At 32.4% G+C, this 20,683-nt stretch overlaps 2 protein-coding genes across 2 annotated transcripts in view; one reads left to right on the forward strand and one right to left on the reverse strand.

The window, feature by feature from the left end:
- Window positions 1–6,181, forward strand: part of Ostn (osteocrin) — a 41,014-nt gene extending 34,833 nt beyond the window's left edge. The window contains exon 5 of the mRNA XM_005341779.5: window positions 3,739–6,181. The gene's annotated coding sequence lies outside the window, so the exon portion shown is untranslated. The remainder of the gene's footprint in view (window positions 1–3,738) is intronic.
- A 1,998-nt stretch (window positions 6,182–8,179) lies between these two features.
- Uts2b (urotensin 2B) lies at window positions 8,180–20,358 on the reverse strand. Its single transcript, XM_078041310.1, has 5 exons — window positions 20,202–20,358; window positions 16,232–16,330; window positions 15,054–15,091; window positions 13,329–13,422; window positions 8,180–8,290 (listed from the first exon to the last, which is right to left on the reverse strand). The coding sequence occupies exons 1-5, from the start codon at window positions 20,296–20,298 to the stop codon at window positions 8,265–8,267; spliced, it is 354 nt and encodes a 117-aa protein (XP_077897436.1). The 5' UTR covers window positions 20,299–20,358; the 3' UTR covers window positions 8,180–8,264.
- Between the last annotated feature and the right edge of the window lie 325 nt (window positions 20,359–20,683).

The following is a 20,683-nucleotide window of genomic DNA, read 5'->3' on the forward strand; positions in this document are numbered from 1 at the left end:
TTAAACTTATAATGAACACAATAAATCATCTTCATAAATATGCATAAGTGTATAGTCATCCCTTTGTTATAAAAAGCACACATTTTATTGATTATTATCAATGAATATATTACTAGGATTATAATAATATGGAACATAGGAGAGAGAATGATAAAGTAGAAAGAATATAAGTCATGGAATCAAAATACCCTATTCAAATCCTGGTTGTCATTCATTATCTTGTTTCTGTCAGTATACCTTATTTTTATATGTCTTTTATGTTAAACTAGTATAGTGTCATTGTGAAGATTAAATCAGATCTTTGTAGTGAATCTAGAATATGTTGCACACACAATACTTGTGATTAACAACAATTTACATTACCATTCTGAAAATATACTCTGTCTTGGGCCCTACACTTAGTGCTTCACATGCGTTTCTTCATTGAATCATTCTGCCCCTTAAAGTAGAACTATTTCTATCTCCAGTATCTTGAGAAGCAGTGCAGAATATGGAATAAAGGTGCCAGGGGACATCAGGTTTTCTAGGTTCAAATCTCAGGTCATCTACCTGTTAGCTGTAGGACCGACCTTAAATTCTTAAATCTTACTTTATAAAATTAGTATAATAACAATTTCTAACACATAGTATTTTCCTAAGGATAAAAATGAATGGATGCATATTAAGCACTTAGGGTAGTGCCTAACATATAAGTATTTAAAAAGGTATATGATTATTATTATTTTTATCATTATTATATAAGCAAGTAGAAGGTTTAGATATATTAATTAAATCACAATGCCATATGGTAATACATTCAGATAGAATTAAAATCCAGTAAACTTAAATCCTGATTTTATATGTCAAACACTTTATTTAATCATATACATTGGGTTTTAAAAACTAAATATTTTTGAATATGAAATCTGGGCAATATATTTTCTCTCAATATGGCTTACACAGGTTTATCCTTTCTCCCAAACATTTAAGACAACCTATAACTACCTTATCAGTTTCAGGCTAACGAAGAGGTAATTCTGTTTCCTATTTCTCTAACAATAATCCTCAGATCAATAATGCAGTCTCCAAAAGCATGGTTTTTGCCCATTCCCCCCTTAATTTAAATGAACCAATTTTCCTTCTCCTCAAATGCTTTACAGTCACAATAAGAAGTACATATTTTTATCAGAATGACTTAATTAAAATAAATTTTGTCCACTAGGTATTTGTTGATTAATAATGTTCTACAGTTACTGAATGCTCATAAATATAACTATTTATTGAATGCTACCTATTTTTATTTGTTCTAATTAGTTATACATGACAGTATAGTATACATTTTGTCACATCATACATAAATGGAGTATAACTTCTCATTTTTCTGATTGTGCATGTTGTAGAATCACCCCAGTGGTATAATCACATATGTACATATAATAATGTCTGATTCTTTCTACTATAATTCCTACCCCCATACTCCTTCCCCTTCCTACTACCTTTTGAACTGCACTATCTTCAAAACTCAGAATGAACTTTTTCTTCATATCTAGAATATACGAAGTACACTCATTCTTAAGAGTTGTTAAAAATCGCCACATTAAAGTAGGAAGTAGCTAATTGCTATTAAAACCCAAGTAACTCATGGAATAGGGCCCATGTCCTCCAGTTTCTTAATGTATTAACTGAATGGCACTGAGATTGAAACAATTAAATTCAATTAACTCTCCACCCATTTTTAAATTTCTAAATTAAATCGAAACAAGTATGATAAACAAACTGTACAGGAAATACATGCTCATATGAATACTTATATAAAATCCCAGGCCATAGAAATTCTGGAAAACTCCTAATCTACAGAGTTGAATTAATATAATCTTTCCTGAATCACTATTGGGTGCAATCCAAATTAGTAAATTTTATCCTTCTCTTAACAAATTTTGTTTAGCATCTTGAAAATTGCTTTTTTTAATCTTTAAAATCTTAACACAGTAATATCATGAAAGACTGGTTTAGAAAAGAACTTAACATCATGTATTTTTTCTTTCCCTTTTGTCAATCATTGTGAATTCACCCTCTTAATTATTGTTTATATTCCCACAAATATCCCCAAGATTTTTTACTTCCTCATGTGAAGTTTTGTGTTTTATATGAATAACAGAACCCACAAAATGATATTTATATCCATTCAAATTTTCAAGGTTATTTTTGACATCTTTCTTCCTATTATGACTACATGCTTTTGAAAAAAGCATGTGAATAACATGCAACTCATTTATTAGATAACAAGTCATTGAATAATGTTCCTATAGTCAAACAGCTAAGTAGTTGGATATCCAGAAACTTAGAGTCTTTTTAATCCAATCCCAGTTTTTAAAGCAATTCAGGGAACAGGTGCTGTGAGAGGAAATTGATTTACCCAAACCTTTACGGACTCTTGGCCAAAGCAAGATCTAAGACTCAGGTTTGGCCTTCTAGGCCAACATTCTCTTCATGGCCCATCAGGCCTTCTTGGTGCTAAATTGTCATTGTTGAATTTTAACTTCACTGGTTATACTTTCTACAACAAAGAGAAACAAGATCTTAGACATTCTGAAAATCTTTGTTTCATTTCTGTGAGGGTTGAAATATTATCTTTTGAAGCAAGTTTAGTTGTGGGTTTTCACCTTCTGGGTTTCGTTTTAAGTCTTCACACCAAAAGTGAAACTGGTACCTAATCATGGAAGTTTTGCTTGTTTTGAGGTCAAGTCTAGACACAGCTGCTATGCACTACCTAGTTTCTAAACTGATACCAATCTCCTCTGTGTTTTAGAAAAGAAGGTAATCTAATATTTTCACAATATCTTTCTCAAATTATTAATACATTGTACCAAAGTTTTGAGTTTTTAAATGGGCCTTAGTTCTAAGCAACACAAATTTAAAGAGGTGTTCTATGTCTCAGGTATCATAGCTTCTCTAAATGCAATTAGCAAGTTCTGTACCTCTGCCATTAAAATCAGGATACCTGCCTGATGAAATTAGCAATATGACAATTAAGATGCCTGCATTAAGGCTATTATTTTAATAATGTGATGAATATGTGTGGCTTTATAATGACAATTTTTAAATAATTTTTATATAAATTTTTATACCTTTATTTTTTTATGTGGTGCTGAGGATCGAACCCAGGGCCTTGCACATGCTATCACCAGTGAGCACTCTACTGCTGAGCCACCACCCCAGCCCATGACAATTTTTATTTTAGAAAAATTTTGATAACTATCATTTAAATAAATTAATATAACTCTCAAGTATAGCAGGAAGATCATACATAAATGAAAATGTATGTTGGGATCCCTTTAACAAGAGCAAAATAGATAGCAATTATTGATATGTTAGCTAACAATAAAAAGAAAGTTGTAGTCAGCTTTTCTTTATCTGTCTTTGGTTTGTCGTGACAGCATCCTTTGAGCCAAGATTGAAAGTTCAAGTGAAATAGAATACAGTAGATATATGAACAAAGGAGTTTTAACAGAAACTTTTTATAAATTTTATTAACACATGAGCACAAACACCTAGAACATATACATTTTTTAAATGTTCTTTAGTGCATTTTGATCCAAAACTATTGTTTTGCATTATTTTCAAAATAAAAATATGCCATATAAATAAAAACTATGAAATATCATATAATTAGAGGTTTAGCTCATCTTTATTAAAGTTGATGGATTTTCACCTGATCTATCTCATTAGTTTTAGCAATTTCAACTTTCATTTTTTCAGATGCAACTTCCCTGGGTGAAATGACACAGAAATGTGGAAGATGCTTCCGTGAAGTTCTTCATACTCCTTAAGCATAAAATTTTAAAGAACTGGCCTTCTGCAAATCTTTTCCAAACCTTGAACTTCAGTCCATCACGTCACAGTATTGTTTTGGTTTCATTAAATTATGCAGATCACTTCAATGCATGTATATTTTAAATATGTATGTTAATTATTCAGGCATGGTTACCTGCTCTCCAGACCTCATTTTTTAATCACATTCAAAAAGCATGATATAGAGAAATACCTTCTATAAGCATGTACAATTCTTCTTCTTTTTTTTTCAGTTAAAGAATAGTTATGAGAGAGATTTGAGTCTTAAAACTAGATAAAATCTGTTTGTTCATTATTGGGTAGTAAGGAAAGGCCATGATGTGTAGTTTCACTGGAGTACATTCACCTGTCTCTTTTTCTTTGTCCATAAACTTGTTGGTAATAATAATAATACTAGACTTTTATCATATTCAAGTTTTGTCCACTTTAACCAAATAAAACACAGCCCCAGTGAGCTGTAAAGCCAGAGTTATTTTAGAGTTAAGGATATTACCCATTTGTTAAACTTTTATATTTCTTATTCCCCAAATTTTCTCTAAATTTTAACTGATAGCTAATAAACAGCAGCAGTGGTTCATTATGAGGGGAAAAACTACACACAAAAGTAACAGATGAAAGTAGACAGGAAGTTAAAAAATCAGTAAGCAGTAAACCACCACCCAGACCAGGGCCAGCACAGCACAGAACATTTCAGCATAGAACAATGGCAAATCTTTTGTGGAAGTATTGACTCATCTAGGAAATTATTTAAGCACAGTGTCTGAACTGTGCCTTATTAAGCACAGTTCAGACACTGTGCTTAATAAGGCATTGAAGAGCATAATGTATTTGGAAGTGGTGTATTTAAAATGAGGCAGATTATTTTTAATTGACCTATCAAGGCATAAGAATTTGCACTTTCGAAAATTCAGTTCTCAGTAAAAAGTATGATGTTACTGCATTTTAGGTGTATAAGCATTGTGTGCTGGAGATACTTTCAAAATACAAAAATAACATGGAACAGAGATTCAGCATGAGTAATTTGGCAGAAATGTGTAAAGCATCTGTAGAACACTCTTCCTTTAAACTTTCGCAAAACTCACCTTCCAACAGACCTAATATACTTGTATGGTACACAGAGCAAAATAAACTCAAAGAAATAGCATGGTGACAAAAAATACATTAGTAAAGAATTGAATGGATGATTGGCCTAAGTTAAAAAATAAATAAATTTTTAGTTATCCAACATGCTTTTTAGAAACCCAATTTAGAAGATCTGAAAAGAGGTAAAAGAAATAATGGTGGATACTTAGAACACATAGCTGTTTTGCATAAAACTTCTCAGTTTTTCTGGAAATTTTCAAATTGCTTAAAAATCTTCAAAGTTTAGGGAAAAACAGTAAATGAGTGTTTCTTTTATTTGTAATAGAGAGCTACAGTAAAGAGAAATTAATTTTGAGAAAGCTAGTCAATTATGTTCTTCATACTTGTTTTAGCTATTTAGCTAGTTCTTGTTTTAGCTATCAGTAGCACTTGGGTAAATATTCTACAGGGCTCAAAGTTTGAGGGGATTATTTAAGAAGTAATGGTTACCACAGATCACAGAAAATATGCAACCTTTGACTTTTGTGGACTGGTCTATTTCACTTAGCGTGTAGTTTCCAGTTTCATCCACTTATCAACAAATGCAATAAAGTCATTCTTCTTTATAGATGAGTAATACTCCATTATGTATATGTAGAAGCTAATCCAAAATAAGGGGACGGGTTTATAAAACAATAGAATAAAGATAAGTAGAATAGACAAAGAGGAATGAAAGAAAGGGAGTAAGGATGGGATATAGAATGACAGTGGAATGAATCTGACACAACTTTCCTTTATACATATATAAATGGACCACGGTGAATTTTATCATCAGATACATCCATCAGACATTAATTAAAAAAAGAAAGACTAAGTAAATATCAGAAAGATCAGTAGATTAGAAAAAAGGGAAGAGGGGAAAGAAGGAAGGGGAGGGAAGAGGAAGTATTAGGAACTGAATTAGAACAAATTATATACCATGCTTCCATAATTATGTCAAAATGCATCATGTTGTCATGTATAACTAAAGAGAACCAATAAAATTAATTAAAAGAAATAATGATTTCTCCTATCTACTTTCCCCAGCCCTCTGATGAACTATGGAAATGTTCCCTATTCCTGGGAAGTTCCTTCTTTCCATTTTATCCCATTTGAATATTAGTAAGCATCTAAAGCAACTAGGTGCTACTTTGTGCTTTGACAAATGGTATTAAAAACTACTTCAGCTGAAATATTTCTTATGGGAAAGATTTGAAGTTGCGTTTCACAAATAGATTTCTAAATAATATTTTTAATTCAAGATTGGGTTGTGACATCCAATTTAAATAAAATATGACATCACAATGTATTCGTTGATATTTATTTTTATATGCAATGCCTGTCTAACATACACAAAACTTTAATGAAGAAAAAATGTTTTCCCCATCTATAATTTCATTTTCATATTTTAATTTTTATCATTTCAGACAAAATAGAAAATAAGTCAGCAATATCGTAGTTTAAATAGGATCCTCTTCTAATATAACTATAAATTAAGATATCACTTTCAGTTAAGAACATGAAACTCATTTCATTTCTCTGTTCAATGGACTTGCTTATTACTAAATCTAACTACATTTCATTGGAAAGCCACAAATTTGAAGGATTGTTTAGTTTGAAAATAATATGTTACCTTTTTAACGCCTTGCCTCCATGCAGTGTTTCATAATGCAAATGCATATGTGAACATGGATTTCTGCCTGCTGGTGCAATTACATAACCACCTTTTTATGAGAGGACATTGAGTCCTGGCTATATTATCTTAAAATTTATACTACAGAAAAGCTGTCAATTGTACGTTTAGACTGTAGATATCTTCAAGGAATTAAATTTCTTAAACAAATTATTGAAAAAAAATAATAAAATCTTCTAAAAAGAAGAGGCATCAAAAACTTTGTGAACGTCATTATTTCCTTATACCCAAAGATTTAAGATGCTTAAATATTGTTCAGCTTTTCCAAAGTTAATAACCATGAGATGATAAAAGAATTTTTCATCTTTCTTTTGGTAAAAGTACATTTGTGTTTACAACTGTTGTAAATACATGGAAACATCTTCAGGCATTACTGTGCCACTAATATTTATTAATGTACACTTGAATAGTTACTAAGCAAGTATATTGGTAGCATTATAGGCAAGTTGCTAAAATTAGTCTGTTTTATGTACTGTTTTATTTTGAGGAGCTTAAGAAACACTGTTCATGTCATCTTTTGATATTTTATCTTTAAGAACCACACATGATTAGATAAAAATCCATTTCTTCCTCATATGGTAAAGTAAGGGAATGTATGTGAGCTCATCTGGTCAGCTACCACATACTAGTCAAGTTATTTAAATTCTTTAGCTATAAAGTTTCTTTGATAATACCTCTGTTCCAGTATGGGTGGCAGACAGAATTCAGACTAAATTTCCAACCTTGGATTGGTTAAATAAGCTTTCTCAGATGTAAGCAAAACTAGCCTGATGAATAGGCAGGAAACAAGGCCTGAGGGTGTAGCTCAGTGGTAGAGTGCTTGCCTATCATTCATAAGGCCCTAGGTTCAATCCCCAGTACCAAAAAAGAAGAAAGAAAAAGTAGGTGTGAAACAAAAATATAACAAAGGAAAACCAAGGAGCTCTTTGGTCTTTGGTTGGTGGTTTTTATTACACTGGGTCTATCCTCTTACAGGCATGCTGGGAGTCTCAAATAGTTTTGTAATGTTGTAGGGGAAACAGAGCTGAAAACTAATAGACATATTGTTTTTTAAGAAAGTTTTCTTACATTTTATTGTAAGAGACATCCAGCACTACTTCTCCTAGAGTCCAATAAATAATATAAATAATACATTTCTGCTTGTCAGTAACTATATGTTTTTTTTCAATAGTCTCAGTGACAATTGTTCAAATTAACAGAAAATAAAGGGTGACCAGCACAATCATAAAAAAATAATAATTCATATTTTCCACATAAATTGATACAATATAATTTATTTTAATTTTCCAAGATACTTTTTAAAAATATTTTAACTGCAGTCATCATAAGACAAAACTATAAGCAATGAATTTATGAAAACATAAATAGATACAGCAATTTCAACTTCAGCTCAAAAGTCATTTTAATAGTCACATGCAATTCACCAATGCAAGTGATCTGTCATTATTCACAACATAAACATTAAGTACATTGGAACCCACTTAATAACAAAGTGAGAAAAATAATGTGCAGAATAAATGCCACAGCATCTTTATGTTTGAAACAGTTGCAATCTTTAAGCAGTAGAGATTTTGTAAATAGACATATAGATAGATCTTTGTCTGCCGTTCTTATCTTTTTTGCATCCATAGAAAAAGCTTTAGACACAGTATTTCCAAAAGCAAGCTAAAGAAAAAAAAATGTTTTTATTAGAAGGGTATTTTATGAAACCTTATATTTTAATAAAATGTGTGTACTTCAGGGAGTAGGAGGGACTGCTTTGTGAAAAGCATATTCAATATAGTAGCTTTATGTGGATCTAGCTTTATCCTTAAATTAATTAAAATTAAATAACTAACAATTCAGCTTCTCCATTATACCAACTGCATATCAAGCACTTGGTAGTGAATGACTCGAAGCCATTGTCTACCAGAATGATAATGCAAATTAGAGAATGGTCCTATCACAGAAAGTTCTATTGGACATAACTGTTATACATTACAAGGCATGTAATTCAATCCAGAGAACATGGTAGGATGACCTGTTAAATTCACTCTTTTATGTAATTGACGTCTCAAAGAGGAAGTCACATAAGTAAAACACAGTGCTAAATTTGCTTTTATTTACTGAGAAAAGAGGAAGAAAGAGAGTTTCAACATCGCATTGCAAACCACCAAGTGATATTTAAATAAATTCAATCTTTATCACACTGAGCCTTCAAATTGTGATCATAAAATTGTGCTTCAGAATAATCAAATAAAATTTAGCATCACTTTAATCCTTAACTATGCAAATAAATCATTTTAAGTCTTCCATGGGCTGTTCCTGATCTATCATGTTTCTTACAGTAGGTTCATCTAGCTAATTATAAATTTCTTTCGTTTCCTTCTATCTAAATGTGTATAAAACCTTTGAGAGATGAGTCTTTGGTTCAGAAATAATGAGATGCATAATGAAAAAGAGTTAAAAAACCCATAGTATAATTTAGCCACTCTGAAATAAATGATTAAACTCTATCTGCTTGCCCAGCTTTCCTTCCCCAACTAAACTCACTTTAAAAACACCTGTGCTTGGCACCACATATACATAGTGTATGGCATAATACTCAGAGTATACTTCTCATTTCTACAAGATCCACAGCTTTCTTTAAACAAAACTAAACTCAAACCCCTGTGAAAGCAGAAGTCTATTTTTAGACATGAAACTGAGGAGCTTGGCCCAAAATCCAATATTCTTTTTATAGTATGCCTTGGAAAGTTATCATCACTGTGCTCTCTGTCCTTTCAGAGATCTTTGAATATCTCTATCTGGCAGAAAAAATATAAAACTACACTTAGCCAAGACATACTTATACCACATAAGCAGTTCAACTGCATATGTAATGCAATACAATTTGGAGAAATTTGGACCTAGTTGAAAGGAATTGCTCATGAGGGGTATTGCCATAGAGCCAACTCACCAATGATTACAATCATTTATCATTTACATGAAGTAAAACTCCAGCCCTCATCCTGGTGTCCCCTGATATCTCATTCAGTTTCCCATTATTAATGCTATGCTTGGAATTACACGACTATGTTTTTAACAGTTATCCATTAACTATAAATTAAACAATTTTAAAAGTTGGAATATATCATAGCAAGTGTACATTCCTACTGCTGAAACCTGGATTTCTAGGTCCATTTCACATTCGCATATTGTTTTATGTGGTAGTCACTTTCTACTTATGCCAATAATACTTACTTTGCACATAATGTGGGCTAAGTTTTTGTGGCTTTATTTCATACATTCATCACCACAAATATTTACTTATTTACTATGACACAAAAACATGTTTTAATACCCCTTGCATAAAAATGAAAAAACAAAAAAGCTTCTTGACGCTCTCAAACAAGTAATTCTAGCTAATCTCCCAATTTTTCTACCCTTTATGATAAAATTCCTAAAAAGTATTGTCTGTTGTCAGTGATTCTAGTTCATTAATCATGATTTCTTTAACCAAAAGTTTACCAATTATTTTCAAATCATTGACATTCTTTTGGTCCCAAATTGAGCTGGAAGGTATCAATTCTTATTGTATCTATCATAGCTTTAGTCTCCTTTCTGGAAACCCCTTCTTATTTGACTTATGGGCACATTTTCTTTGTTGCCTCCTTTTGTGGTGATTATTCCTACTCAGTCCCTTCAACTAACTCCCTTTTATCTGTCCAATCTCTAAATTTGGAGACATCTAGATCTCGGCCTTTGCATATGTTCTCTCTATATCTGGAATCAATTTCTCAGTAGTCTCATCACAATGCCCAATATGGAGATGCTAATAAATACCAAATTTAAATCTCCAATCTGGGTTAATTTCCTAAATTCCAAATTCATATATCCAATGATCTCCTCAAATTACTACTAAGGCAATTTAGTTACACATGACATAATAAGCCCAAAATGTCTGTGATAGGGATGGAACTTTCCAACGATTTCTTTTTCTTTCCCCTATATTTCCCAGGTGCCCCAATCTCATAAAGTTAGATTTGGATCATAGACTTAGTTCCTACTCTTAAAAGCATGTTTACTTCTTTCCTCTTCTATTCTGCTGTGTAGACACAAGACACCATGTGTTCCACACAATAGGCACAAAGTGGAGGGAATATAATGAACAGAGGCAAGACTTCATGTAAAATCAGAAAAAAAAAACTTAGAGGACATCACACCTCTTTATTTTTTTTTTATTGATTGTTCAAAACATTACAAAGCTCATGATATATCATCTTTCATACATTTGACTCAATTGGATTTTGAACTCCCATTTCTACCCCAAATACAGATTGCAGAATCACATCTGTTACATACTCACATTTTTACATAATGGCATATTAGTGACTGTTGTATTCTGCTACCTTTCCTATCCCCTACTATCCCCCCTCACCTCTTTATTTTAAGGAGATTTTGTTAATGTAATATATTTCAATATCCAAATTGTAACTCAAAGTAGGATGCTTCTCCAAGAAATATATAAAATATGACACAGTCTCAGCAACTCACTAATGGCAGAAAATAAAACTGATATTATGTTTTGGAAAAATTAAGAGCCATTTCACAAAACAGTCAAATATGTGGTAAAGCTGGCATATGTAATAGCTTGGAATTCAAATCATTCATCTCTTGATCTTCTAGACAAAAAATTGGAAAATAGAAAAATAAGAAATATGTTTGGTTATTTGGGGATTCATTTAGCAAAAACTAGCAAGATATTGATGAGTTTAGGAAGGAACTGGTATCTTTGTCAACAAATAAAATTGGATTAAAGAGAGATTAGAAGTACAGTGTCTTGAGATGACAAAAAAAGCCAACAGCTTCTAGATCCCAAGCACTATAAAAGGAAATTTTAAAATAACTTCAAGTGACAGACTCAGGAAATATCAGTTTGAATAAAGAGCTGGGGGTCGGGGGTGGACACACAGACTAAGTATGCAGTGTTTAAGGATTATTCCAGACACCTTCAAGGCAGCTGCTATTAAGTTGGGGTAAGAATGCAAAAAATGATAATAGTTCAAAGATATGATATGTTATGTAGAAAACAGTGGAAAAGCTCTCTAAGTTTGTGAAAAATGTCATTGAAAAAGAAGTCATAAACCTTAGAAACAAAAATGTCTTTGGTCCTTTGAAACAAAGCTCATACTACTAACCTTGTAAGAGTTTGAAAAGACCCCAAAAAAGCATGTGATTCACAAGAAGGAATATTCCATCTAGTGAGACATGCATTCAGGGATAATAATGGAAAAACCAAAACTTCAAAAAAGATGGAGCCAAGGGAAACCAAACAACCATCAAAGGAACTCTCCTGAGAACCACTAAGCCCTAATCAAGAAACCGTTCTCCATCCTCAGGACAGGGTCCTTCACAATACTTGCCCCAAGATATTTCCAAATTGCAGGAGGCCACCATTCCAGTCAGTGTTTATCTCCTGTCCTCCTTTATGAATGAGATTATTGAATGTGGTTATACTTTCCCTGTTCCTCTGCCAATTTTGGGTTTACATGGGGTGGATAACTTGTCTTTTTAGTTTAAAATGTCCGTAAATAAAGAGTAGACATGTGTTTAGTGAAGACTAGGCACCACACCCAATGCCTGTTCTTGGTGCTTTGTGGCCCCAGTGAAAAGCATTTGGAATTGTCTCTAAGAGAGTGGATGAGGGGGATCTATGTTTTTAAGAAGATAACAAAGGACTGACTGTGTGGAGGCAGAGCTCTTCAGGATAGGGATGGAACTTTCCAACTATTCTTTGTGTTTCTCTACATTTCCCAGGTGCCCCCTATCTCATAAAGTTAGAATTGGATCATGGACTTAGTTCCTACAATTAAGAGCATGTTTACTTCCTTCCTTTTCTATTCTGCTGTGTGGACACCATGTGTTCTACACAATAGGCACAAAGTGAAGGGAATAGGTAAGACTTCATGTAAACTCAGAAAAAAAAAAACTTGCACACATTTACCAGTGTGTCTTACTGACTGTCTTGCTAATGCCTAGTCTATTTTGGAAAATATAAAACTTCTGATCTATGCTAAGTTCATAGATACTAGTTTATCCTCTTTCCTTTTAGTAGTGTTATAAAAAGATATTTTTATAAAATTTAAATTCACATCTGTAATAAGGAAACAAGTAAAAATATATGTACCCTAAGAAATTTCACATCAGTAATGGATGGGTATAGACAGAGTACATTTAATTTTTTTCAATAATAAGAACTGAGTCAGCAAAATCAAGAATTTCCTGGAAAAACTATGAAAATTTAGAGTGATGCAAAAGAATCTGGGTAAGTTTAACTGTTATGAATGAACATTGGAGTTCAGAGCAAGTGTTACAGCAGTGGGGTTCCCTTCACATAAAGGAAAAAGGTCTGAAGATCTGAATTAACTGAAAATTGAACTAATTTTATTTTTGAACCACCTGGGATCGATTTTTAGGCCAAAATAGCAACAGTAAACCAGAAGTTTTAAGCATTAGGGACCCTTTTCACTGAAACCTGGTAAGTATGACCATCCAACCATTACAAAGCTCAGATTCATTCCAGGGAAACACTCTCATTAGAATTGCTTGTCAAAAATATGAGTCTTGATCTTGATCACTACCATCAGATTAGAAAATATCCACTTACTCTTTTCCATCTCACAATTAATTATGAAAATAACAGTTTACAAGTCAGTTACAAAACTTTCAAATAAAAGCTTACCTCGTTTGATAGGATGGGAAGAGGATAGACCATCTATAGCATAGGACAGCTCAGCATCTTTTGCCTCCATAAGCTGTTCTTTGAGTTTTTCTAGCTGTTAAGATTTTTAAAAGATAATTAATTAGCCTTTAATAACCACCACTGTAGTCTCCATTGAAGAAAAGAAAAAACAAATGCAAGAAATAGAAAGAAAGATGGAAGAAAAGAAGAGAGAGAAAAAGAGGAAAGGAATAAGAGGAAATAAGCAAAAGATATGCGTGAAAATAATAGGAGCTAGGTGTTGGGGTGCATGCCTGTAATCCCAAAGAAATGGGAGGCTGAGGGAGGAGGATCACAAGAGGGAAAATTAACAAGACTCTGTCTCAAAACAGAAAGATAAAGGTCCAGGGATGTGGTTCAGTCCTAAAGCACTCCTGGGCTCAATTCTCACTCCCCTTCAAAAAAAAAAAAATGGGAAACTTGCATTTAGAGGCTGTCTGAAAAAGGTACACAACTCAGGTAGGTATGCAAAGAAATAGAGCTCTGGTGAAAGAAGGCAACTCTGAGTGTCAATTCATAGGGAAATGTAGTCTGGGTAGCTGCTCTTGATTTTATGTCACCTATAATGAGAAGTCCTTTCAAGGAGTTCCAAATAGTTATAGGAAAGTCTAGATTTCCTGAAATCTTTGTCCTTTCTCACAGGAAGGGAGAAATATTTTGAGAATCTAAGGTTTCAATCCAAAATTCCACTTGTCTGAATTTTCAACAAGCTTGCCAGTTGCCTAACCCCTGAAGACACAACAACCAAAATAGGGTTCAGCCTGGACCAACTCATGTCTCCACATCCTTGCTGCTGGGAAGAGAATGATGGGCAAAATTCTCTCTCCTCAAGGACAACACAGTTCACAGAATAATGGAATAGCATCCAATTGTTTTCAAGAGAGTTTAGAAATCATGCAATTCAATGATTTTCAAACCATCTTCATAAAATGCCAAGGAGTGGAGAAGATGGGGTTGATAGGAGGCTCCCTTTCAAGAAGGCCACACTGTCGTCTCTCCAAGCCATTTGCCTGAATTACAGTAGCTCCATTCTCAGATGTTTCATAGACAGAACACACAACATTTTGTTGGGGGAAAAAATTTCCCATGGTTCAAAAATAATAACTAGAAGAAACACCAATTTCTAGCCTCCTATTTTACAGATGAGATTTCTAGAGAATTTTAGTTGGCCCAAGTTCTCATACTTGGGTAACTAGAGAGCTAAAACTACAATCTAGATTTCTAAACATTTTATACTTAAGATCATACAGCCATAGTTTTGTTTGGTGTTGTATAGTGTACTTTAATTGTTTTGTGTGGTATAGTATACCAGTTCCTAAAAAATATTGGTTTCACTCTTCCTCCAACAGGAACAATGTTTCACAATACAGTATTAATAATTTTTCCAGGGGCAGGCCATTACTGGAGATTGAACTCAGGAGCACTTTACCACTCAGCCACATCTTCCAGCCCTACTTTGTATTTTACTTAGAGACAGGATCTCACTGAGTTGCTTAGGACCTCATTTTTGCTGAGGCTGGCTTTGAACTGGTGATTCTTCTGTCTCAGACCCCCAAAGCCGCTGGGATTATAGGTGTGCACCACCGCACCTGGCTAGTAGTAATAATTTTTTTTTTTAAATTATGTGACAAAAATTGTTTTATAATTGTTATTAAAATTGAATGTTTAAGTATTATACATTCTCACCTGATTATGTTCTCCCAAATTGTTAGCCAGTTCTAAATCTGTAAAAAAAATTGTCATATGAAAAATAGCACTGCAATAAATATTTAATCACTTCAAGATACACATTCAAAATCTTACATGGAAGGCAAAGGTCTTTTCATATGATTTGAGGTTACCTACGAATTCCTAATATAAAAACTCAATGTATTTTTCAATACCCATAATATTAAAGTTCAATCAGTTAAGTCATGAGAAAATATCTCCTTCCAACATTAATCAAAAAATTTTCTAACATAGATCAATAGTTACATCGTTGACTATTTTATAATAAACTCCTATAATTTTACTGACATGGAAAATATTAAAAGAAAAAATCAAAAGAGCAGATACAAATTCTACATGTAAATAATTTCTTTGGGAAAGAAAATTCACCCAAAATACTAACAGTAACTCTCCTGATTTTATAATTTCAAAATTTTTTTTGTAATTTTGTTAATTTTCTCCAGTGGGAATACCTTACTTCTAACTTTAAAATCTTGCTTTATTAAAAAGTATTAATTAAGGCTTTTTCTTTCTTTGTTTTTGCAGTAGAGATGAAACCTAAGGCCTTGCACATGCTAGGCAAATGCTCTACTAAGCTACATTCCCAGCCCTGAAGTATTCTTTTAGCTAATATTTTGTCCTATATATATAAACCTTAAAAAAAGTCTACTGCAGATGTTGTATGAGAGGGTACCACATTGTTGTATTGTGACATTTTCTAGAGTTGCTAAATTTCTGACAAAATCTCAATAATTTCTTGGAGAGCAGTTTGGTGCATATTTGTAAATACACTACAAAGGAAAACAATCTCAGTTAATGTACCATCAGTTCCTAATTTATAGTCTCCACACCAGCCACTTTCCAAATTGCAATTCCATTTAGGACCTTCAAATATAGCAGAATAATAACTCCATGGCTATCAGCATAAATATGAAACAACAGCAACACTTAAGCCTTCAGTGTAGGGATATGAGGGATCTTTATTATTATTATTATTATTATTATTTTAATTGTTAACTTTTTTGACACATTAGGGCCTGTAAATGCTAGGCAAGCACTCTACCACTGAGCTACATTCCCCAGTAGAAATGAAAGAGCAGGTCTGAAGATAGAATAGATTGTTTAATAGCAAAATCTTGACTTCATTCTTAACTCACCAGTGTTGGAGGGCTTCTGGAAATCAAACTTTTTATTCAGGAGAGTCCATAATAGTTCCTCACGATTCATATCTTTTTTATGTAGAAACAGTTCATTTCCTGTAATGATCACACACCACCATTTCCAATTGGAGTCAGTCATTGAAATTGTTTCTAATTAAATGGATTGCACTGGCAACTCTCAATGTATATATTCACCAATAATAGAGATGTAGAGAGATGTGTAATTCAAAGAGACCATTTTATAAATCAGTGAGTGTATATGAACAGAGAGAGATGATGTGAGAAAGAATTACATGGAAGATTGTACCCTAATCCTTTGTGTGTGTTATTTTGAGTAGTGAAATTGCAGGTAAATTGTACTTCCCTCTTTATAATTTGTGTTTTTGAAATATTATGTTACTGCATTTAACACAAGAAATAAAAATCTAAAAGTTGTTTTAAAGAGAAAATAATAACATTTGATTTTTATTTGATTTGATATGTATATTTAAATACAAGTCAATTGAAATGCTACCTACTTTTTCATATTGACATCTTTCAATTTTTCTTGATTTACTCACAGCCATTTATTACTTGCAACTCTCTCAGAACTACAAACGTCTTTATTCTGGAGTAGAAATTGGGACAACAACTTGATTCAAGGTATAAAATATGGAATATTTGACAAGATTTCGACTAATAATGCCATTGAAATAATAATTAGATATAGCAATGAACTTTAATGACTGCAGGCTTATTTCTCCTTTCCTTCTCTCCTCACAATAATTGCTACAGGGTGGGCCAAAGCTAGTTTACCCAGGTTGAAGGTTAGGAGTGACAGTACTACAGATTTAGCTAGAGGACTGGATCATAACCTGACTGTATTCTGTAAGTCATCTGTCTTCCCTGTGTCTAAAAAATGTCAGTTGTTGAACGAAGTTAAGTGGCTAATTAAAGGAAGAAAATGATGATTTGGGGCCAGTGACATCATCAAAGTTTTCTGCACTGACCAAAGATACTTAATTGTGATTCAGTTCTTCAGTTTCCTTTGGTTCATAGATTAGAAACTATCTGCATGAGACTTTTTTTTTCTTTTGACTATTTAAAATATTAATAGAATATTAATGTAAGTTTTGCTCAACATTAATTAGACAAAGATCCTCAAGAGATGGTTAAGAAAAAGATATGATTAGGTAATGCCTTTTATTCTAATCATTCCTTAAAATGTTAAATTATAATCTTTAAAATGTTTTCATTTGATTAAAAAAGGTGTATTTTAAAGCAAGATGACAATGACTACTGTTTCAGAAAGAGAACTGTTAGGCTGAGATAAGAGAAACAGATTAATTGCTTTCAATTTGGAAAATTCATGAGAGTAGGAGGAAGATAACTAGGAACATACGAACCTAAGTTTTCATTTGCTTACTGCACAGTTCATTTCTCTGCATATGTAAGTGGAATTTAAAAAAAAAACAAAATGAATATATTTGCCTATATCATTTTTGCTTCTAGTGACTATACCTGCATGACTATTTGTCCTCAGAAGTTCTTTTTGCCACTTTTAAAGACAACCATCGTTTAATGGAATCTCTAAGGACAAAATTTATTTCAAGAAGTTTTATTCTTGAACATTTTATTTCTAAAGTAAAGAAAAATATTGGCTACTAAGAAAAACAACTGAAAATAAGTCTTTGTCTTACTTTTGTTTTTAGTTTTAAAACACATAGCTTTAAAATAGAAAACATGTACTTTAAAAATGTTTCTACCTTCGAACAGCAGATTAAGATTGATAAAGTATTTGCTTATGAAAGATCTGAGCATAGATGACCTTTGGCATAAAGGATGGTAACACTGTTCAGCTGCTAGAGTGAGCTATGTTGCAAATACACAGAAAATATTGACTCATTGCCACTCTTTACATACTAAATCTGAAAATTTTTAGTTATCCCCTTGCTTTTCATGTGAAGCTTTTAACTGAACAGTCAAGAGATTTTACCAGAAAGAAACTTGGAAGCTCTCAAAATGATAATATAACAAAAATTAAATTTTCCATACTTCTGATCATTCTTTCTTTCACCTTGGTGGTAAGGGATTTTTCCAACTTCGGATTATCTACTGAGGCACACTTTCATATGGCCCCAGGAAATAAAGGCAAGAAGGAGAATGCCCTTTGTCTTAGATGTTATCTACCACATAGAGAGAAAGCTTTATAGTCAATATAAGCAGATAAATGTTGGCTTGAAATACTTGGTAACTTTCAGACATTTGTGTAGGGAGAGAAGCTCCCTCTAGTCTTGAACAATTTAGATCAGAAAATAATATTAATAAGAAAACTTAATCTTCCTCATTAATATTTGATGACACTGAGATCAAAGAGGATGTCAGAGATAGATGTTACCAGGATGCTGCTGGTGAGTTAAGGAAATCACTGTGTGGAATTCCAAGGTCAGAGTATTAGTGATTTGTAATGTAGTAAAACGATAGAACTAGTTTTTTAAAATATATTTTACATATATCTGAAATTGGAAGTTACAATTATTTATCACTAACTTACACTTAATTTTGTGAAGTTCTCAACAAATGGCCATATTTTCCCTCACATTTACACTGTGTTAAAAATATTAGAAATCTAAGTATTTTGCAGAAAAAGAGACCTACCAAGTATAATGATTTTGACTGGATAAACAAAGATAAGATGTGAGTGCCATGAGTAAAATCCAGAATCTTTGACTCCCAGACTTTTATTTAAGTTTCTGTTACTATCTGTTTTTCAAAGTGAAAACTCTCATAAATAAAAAGATGCATGCAAATTTATTTCTGTTTTCAAAAGAACTGTTCTAATTTTCTTTGACTTTTAAAACCACATTGGAGGTAACAAGTTCTTGTAAAATTGAATTAGATCCAAATGTGGGAAGCTTGATCCCTTTTCTCAATCTGGTGTCATGGACAAAATTTATTACATTCTGTCTTGACTCCCTCTATGAAAGAGTAAAGGAGGTCCTTCCTGACAAGGACATCAATTAGATGAAAAAAAAAACAAAACAGAATTTAAGCCAGAAGGTATATTATTTGAAGAACATTATTATTACATTTTAAGTCACTATTTTTAAAACATAAAATATATATTTTTATATATGAAATATATAAACATTTCAATAAGGTTGATTGCCTAATAAATCAGCACAAAATTTAGCCTTACTTATTTTCAGAGCTACTTCTACTGTAGAATGCACTGAAAATTTTAAAGAAAGATCACATTATGATATGATAAGAGCAGAAACTTATCTTCATTAATTTTGTCATGGTATTGCAAATGTCATAAATTATTTCATTTATCATAATTGTCATAAATTTGCTAGAAATCTGATAAATATAGTCAGTGCATAATATGGGTGTTAGCATTGCCCTCCTGAAAGTACTATGGTTTCCCATGCACTGTTTTTTTTCTTTCTTATTAGTTCTTTTTAGTCACATATAACATTAGGATTCATTTTGACATAATTATAAAAGCATGATCTCCACTATTATTCCTAAATTCCTGCAAATACATTTTTATCTTATTGTAGTTTTCCTTGAGAGGCTCTCTTTCATAAGTAATTCATTAATAACCTTGAAGAATGAAAATCACCTTTCTTCAAGATGGAGAAGGAATATGCATTGAATTTGTCATTGACTACAATACTGTTGCACAAAAAATAAATGCCACACAATTAGAAAAAAATTAAGTGTAAATGAAATTAATTTAGTACAATGTTGAGTAAAATTGATTTGGTACACATTATTTTACTTACTTTGCTTAAAAGGAAAACATCACAGATTCCATTTGATTCAGAACAGCAACTTTTCAAGGGGAGGTTTGGCAATTAAATTATATTTTTTGTCTTACATCCACATTGTAATAAGGATTTTTTGAAAATCAAAGTGATATAAAGGGGAAGGTTAGGATGACTTACCCACTTCTAGGATTTTAGATTTATGTACACAATGCCTTGGGTGAGATATGGCCATCCATGCACTGATTCTAAAAAGATCATCACAGACACCAAAGTTAGTCCAAAGCAAAAAGGGGTTGAGAAAATCTTCATGTTAAAAATCTTCTTCCCTGCTAGCAGAGAAACTGACTTTCCAACTCAAGGCGGTTATTTCAGTGCAGCAGAGCTCACATTTAAAATCAAATGTGCTTCAACTACGAATCTTCTAGATAAGGAAAAAAAATCATAAAATGTAATGGGTCCTGTCAACATGATTTAGTACTTGGAGAAGTGACAGGTTATATAGTCAATGGCAGGAAAAACTGGATCAATATATCTCATACTTGCCCATTTCACTAAAAGCAAGCATTCCTATGCATGCCCACACACTCAAACACACACATAAGCATAAGGCAAAGACTTGGAATGCAAAAGCTGTGGGTTGAACATTTGTAATTTATTGCTTAATTTCTTGATTCCGGGATTAATTAATCCTACT

This window comes from Ictidomys tridecemlineatus, chromosome 3 (genome assembly GCF_052094955.1).
Source record: "Ictidomys tridecemlineatus isolate mIctTri1 chromosome 3, mIctTri1.hap1, whole genome shotgun sequence".
Taxonomy (NCBI): Eukaryota; Metazoa; Chordata; class Mammalia; order Rodentia; family Sciuridae; genus Ictidomys; species Ictidomys tridecemlineatus.

Bases quoted from the DNA above. Each gene is read 5' to 3' on its own strand.
- Uts2b (XM_078041310.1), bottom strand. From the start codon at position 20,298: ATGAAGATTTTCTCAACCCCTTTTTGCTTTGGACTAACTTTGGTGTCT. The intron at 16,331-20,201 runs GCATTGTGTACA...TGATCATTACAG, and splicing joins ATGGCCATATCTCACCCAAG to GAAATGAACTGTTTCTACAT. The intron at 13,423-15,053 runs GTGAGAATGTAT...AAATCTTAACAG, and splicing joins ATTTGGGAGAACATAATCAG to CTAGAAAAACTCAAAGAACA.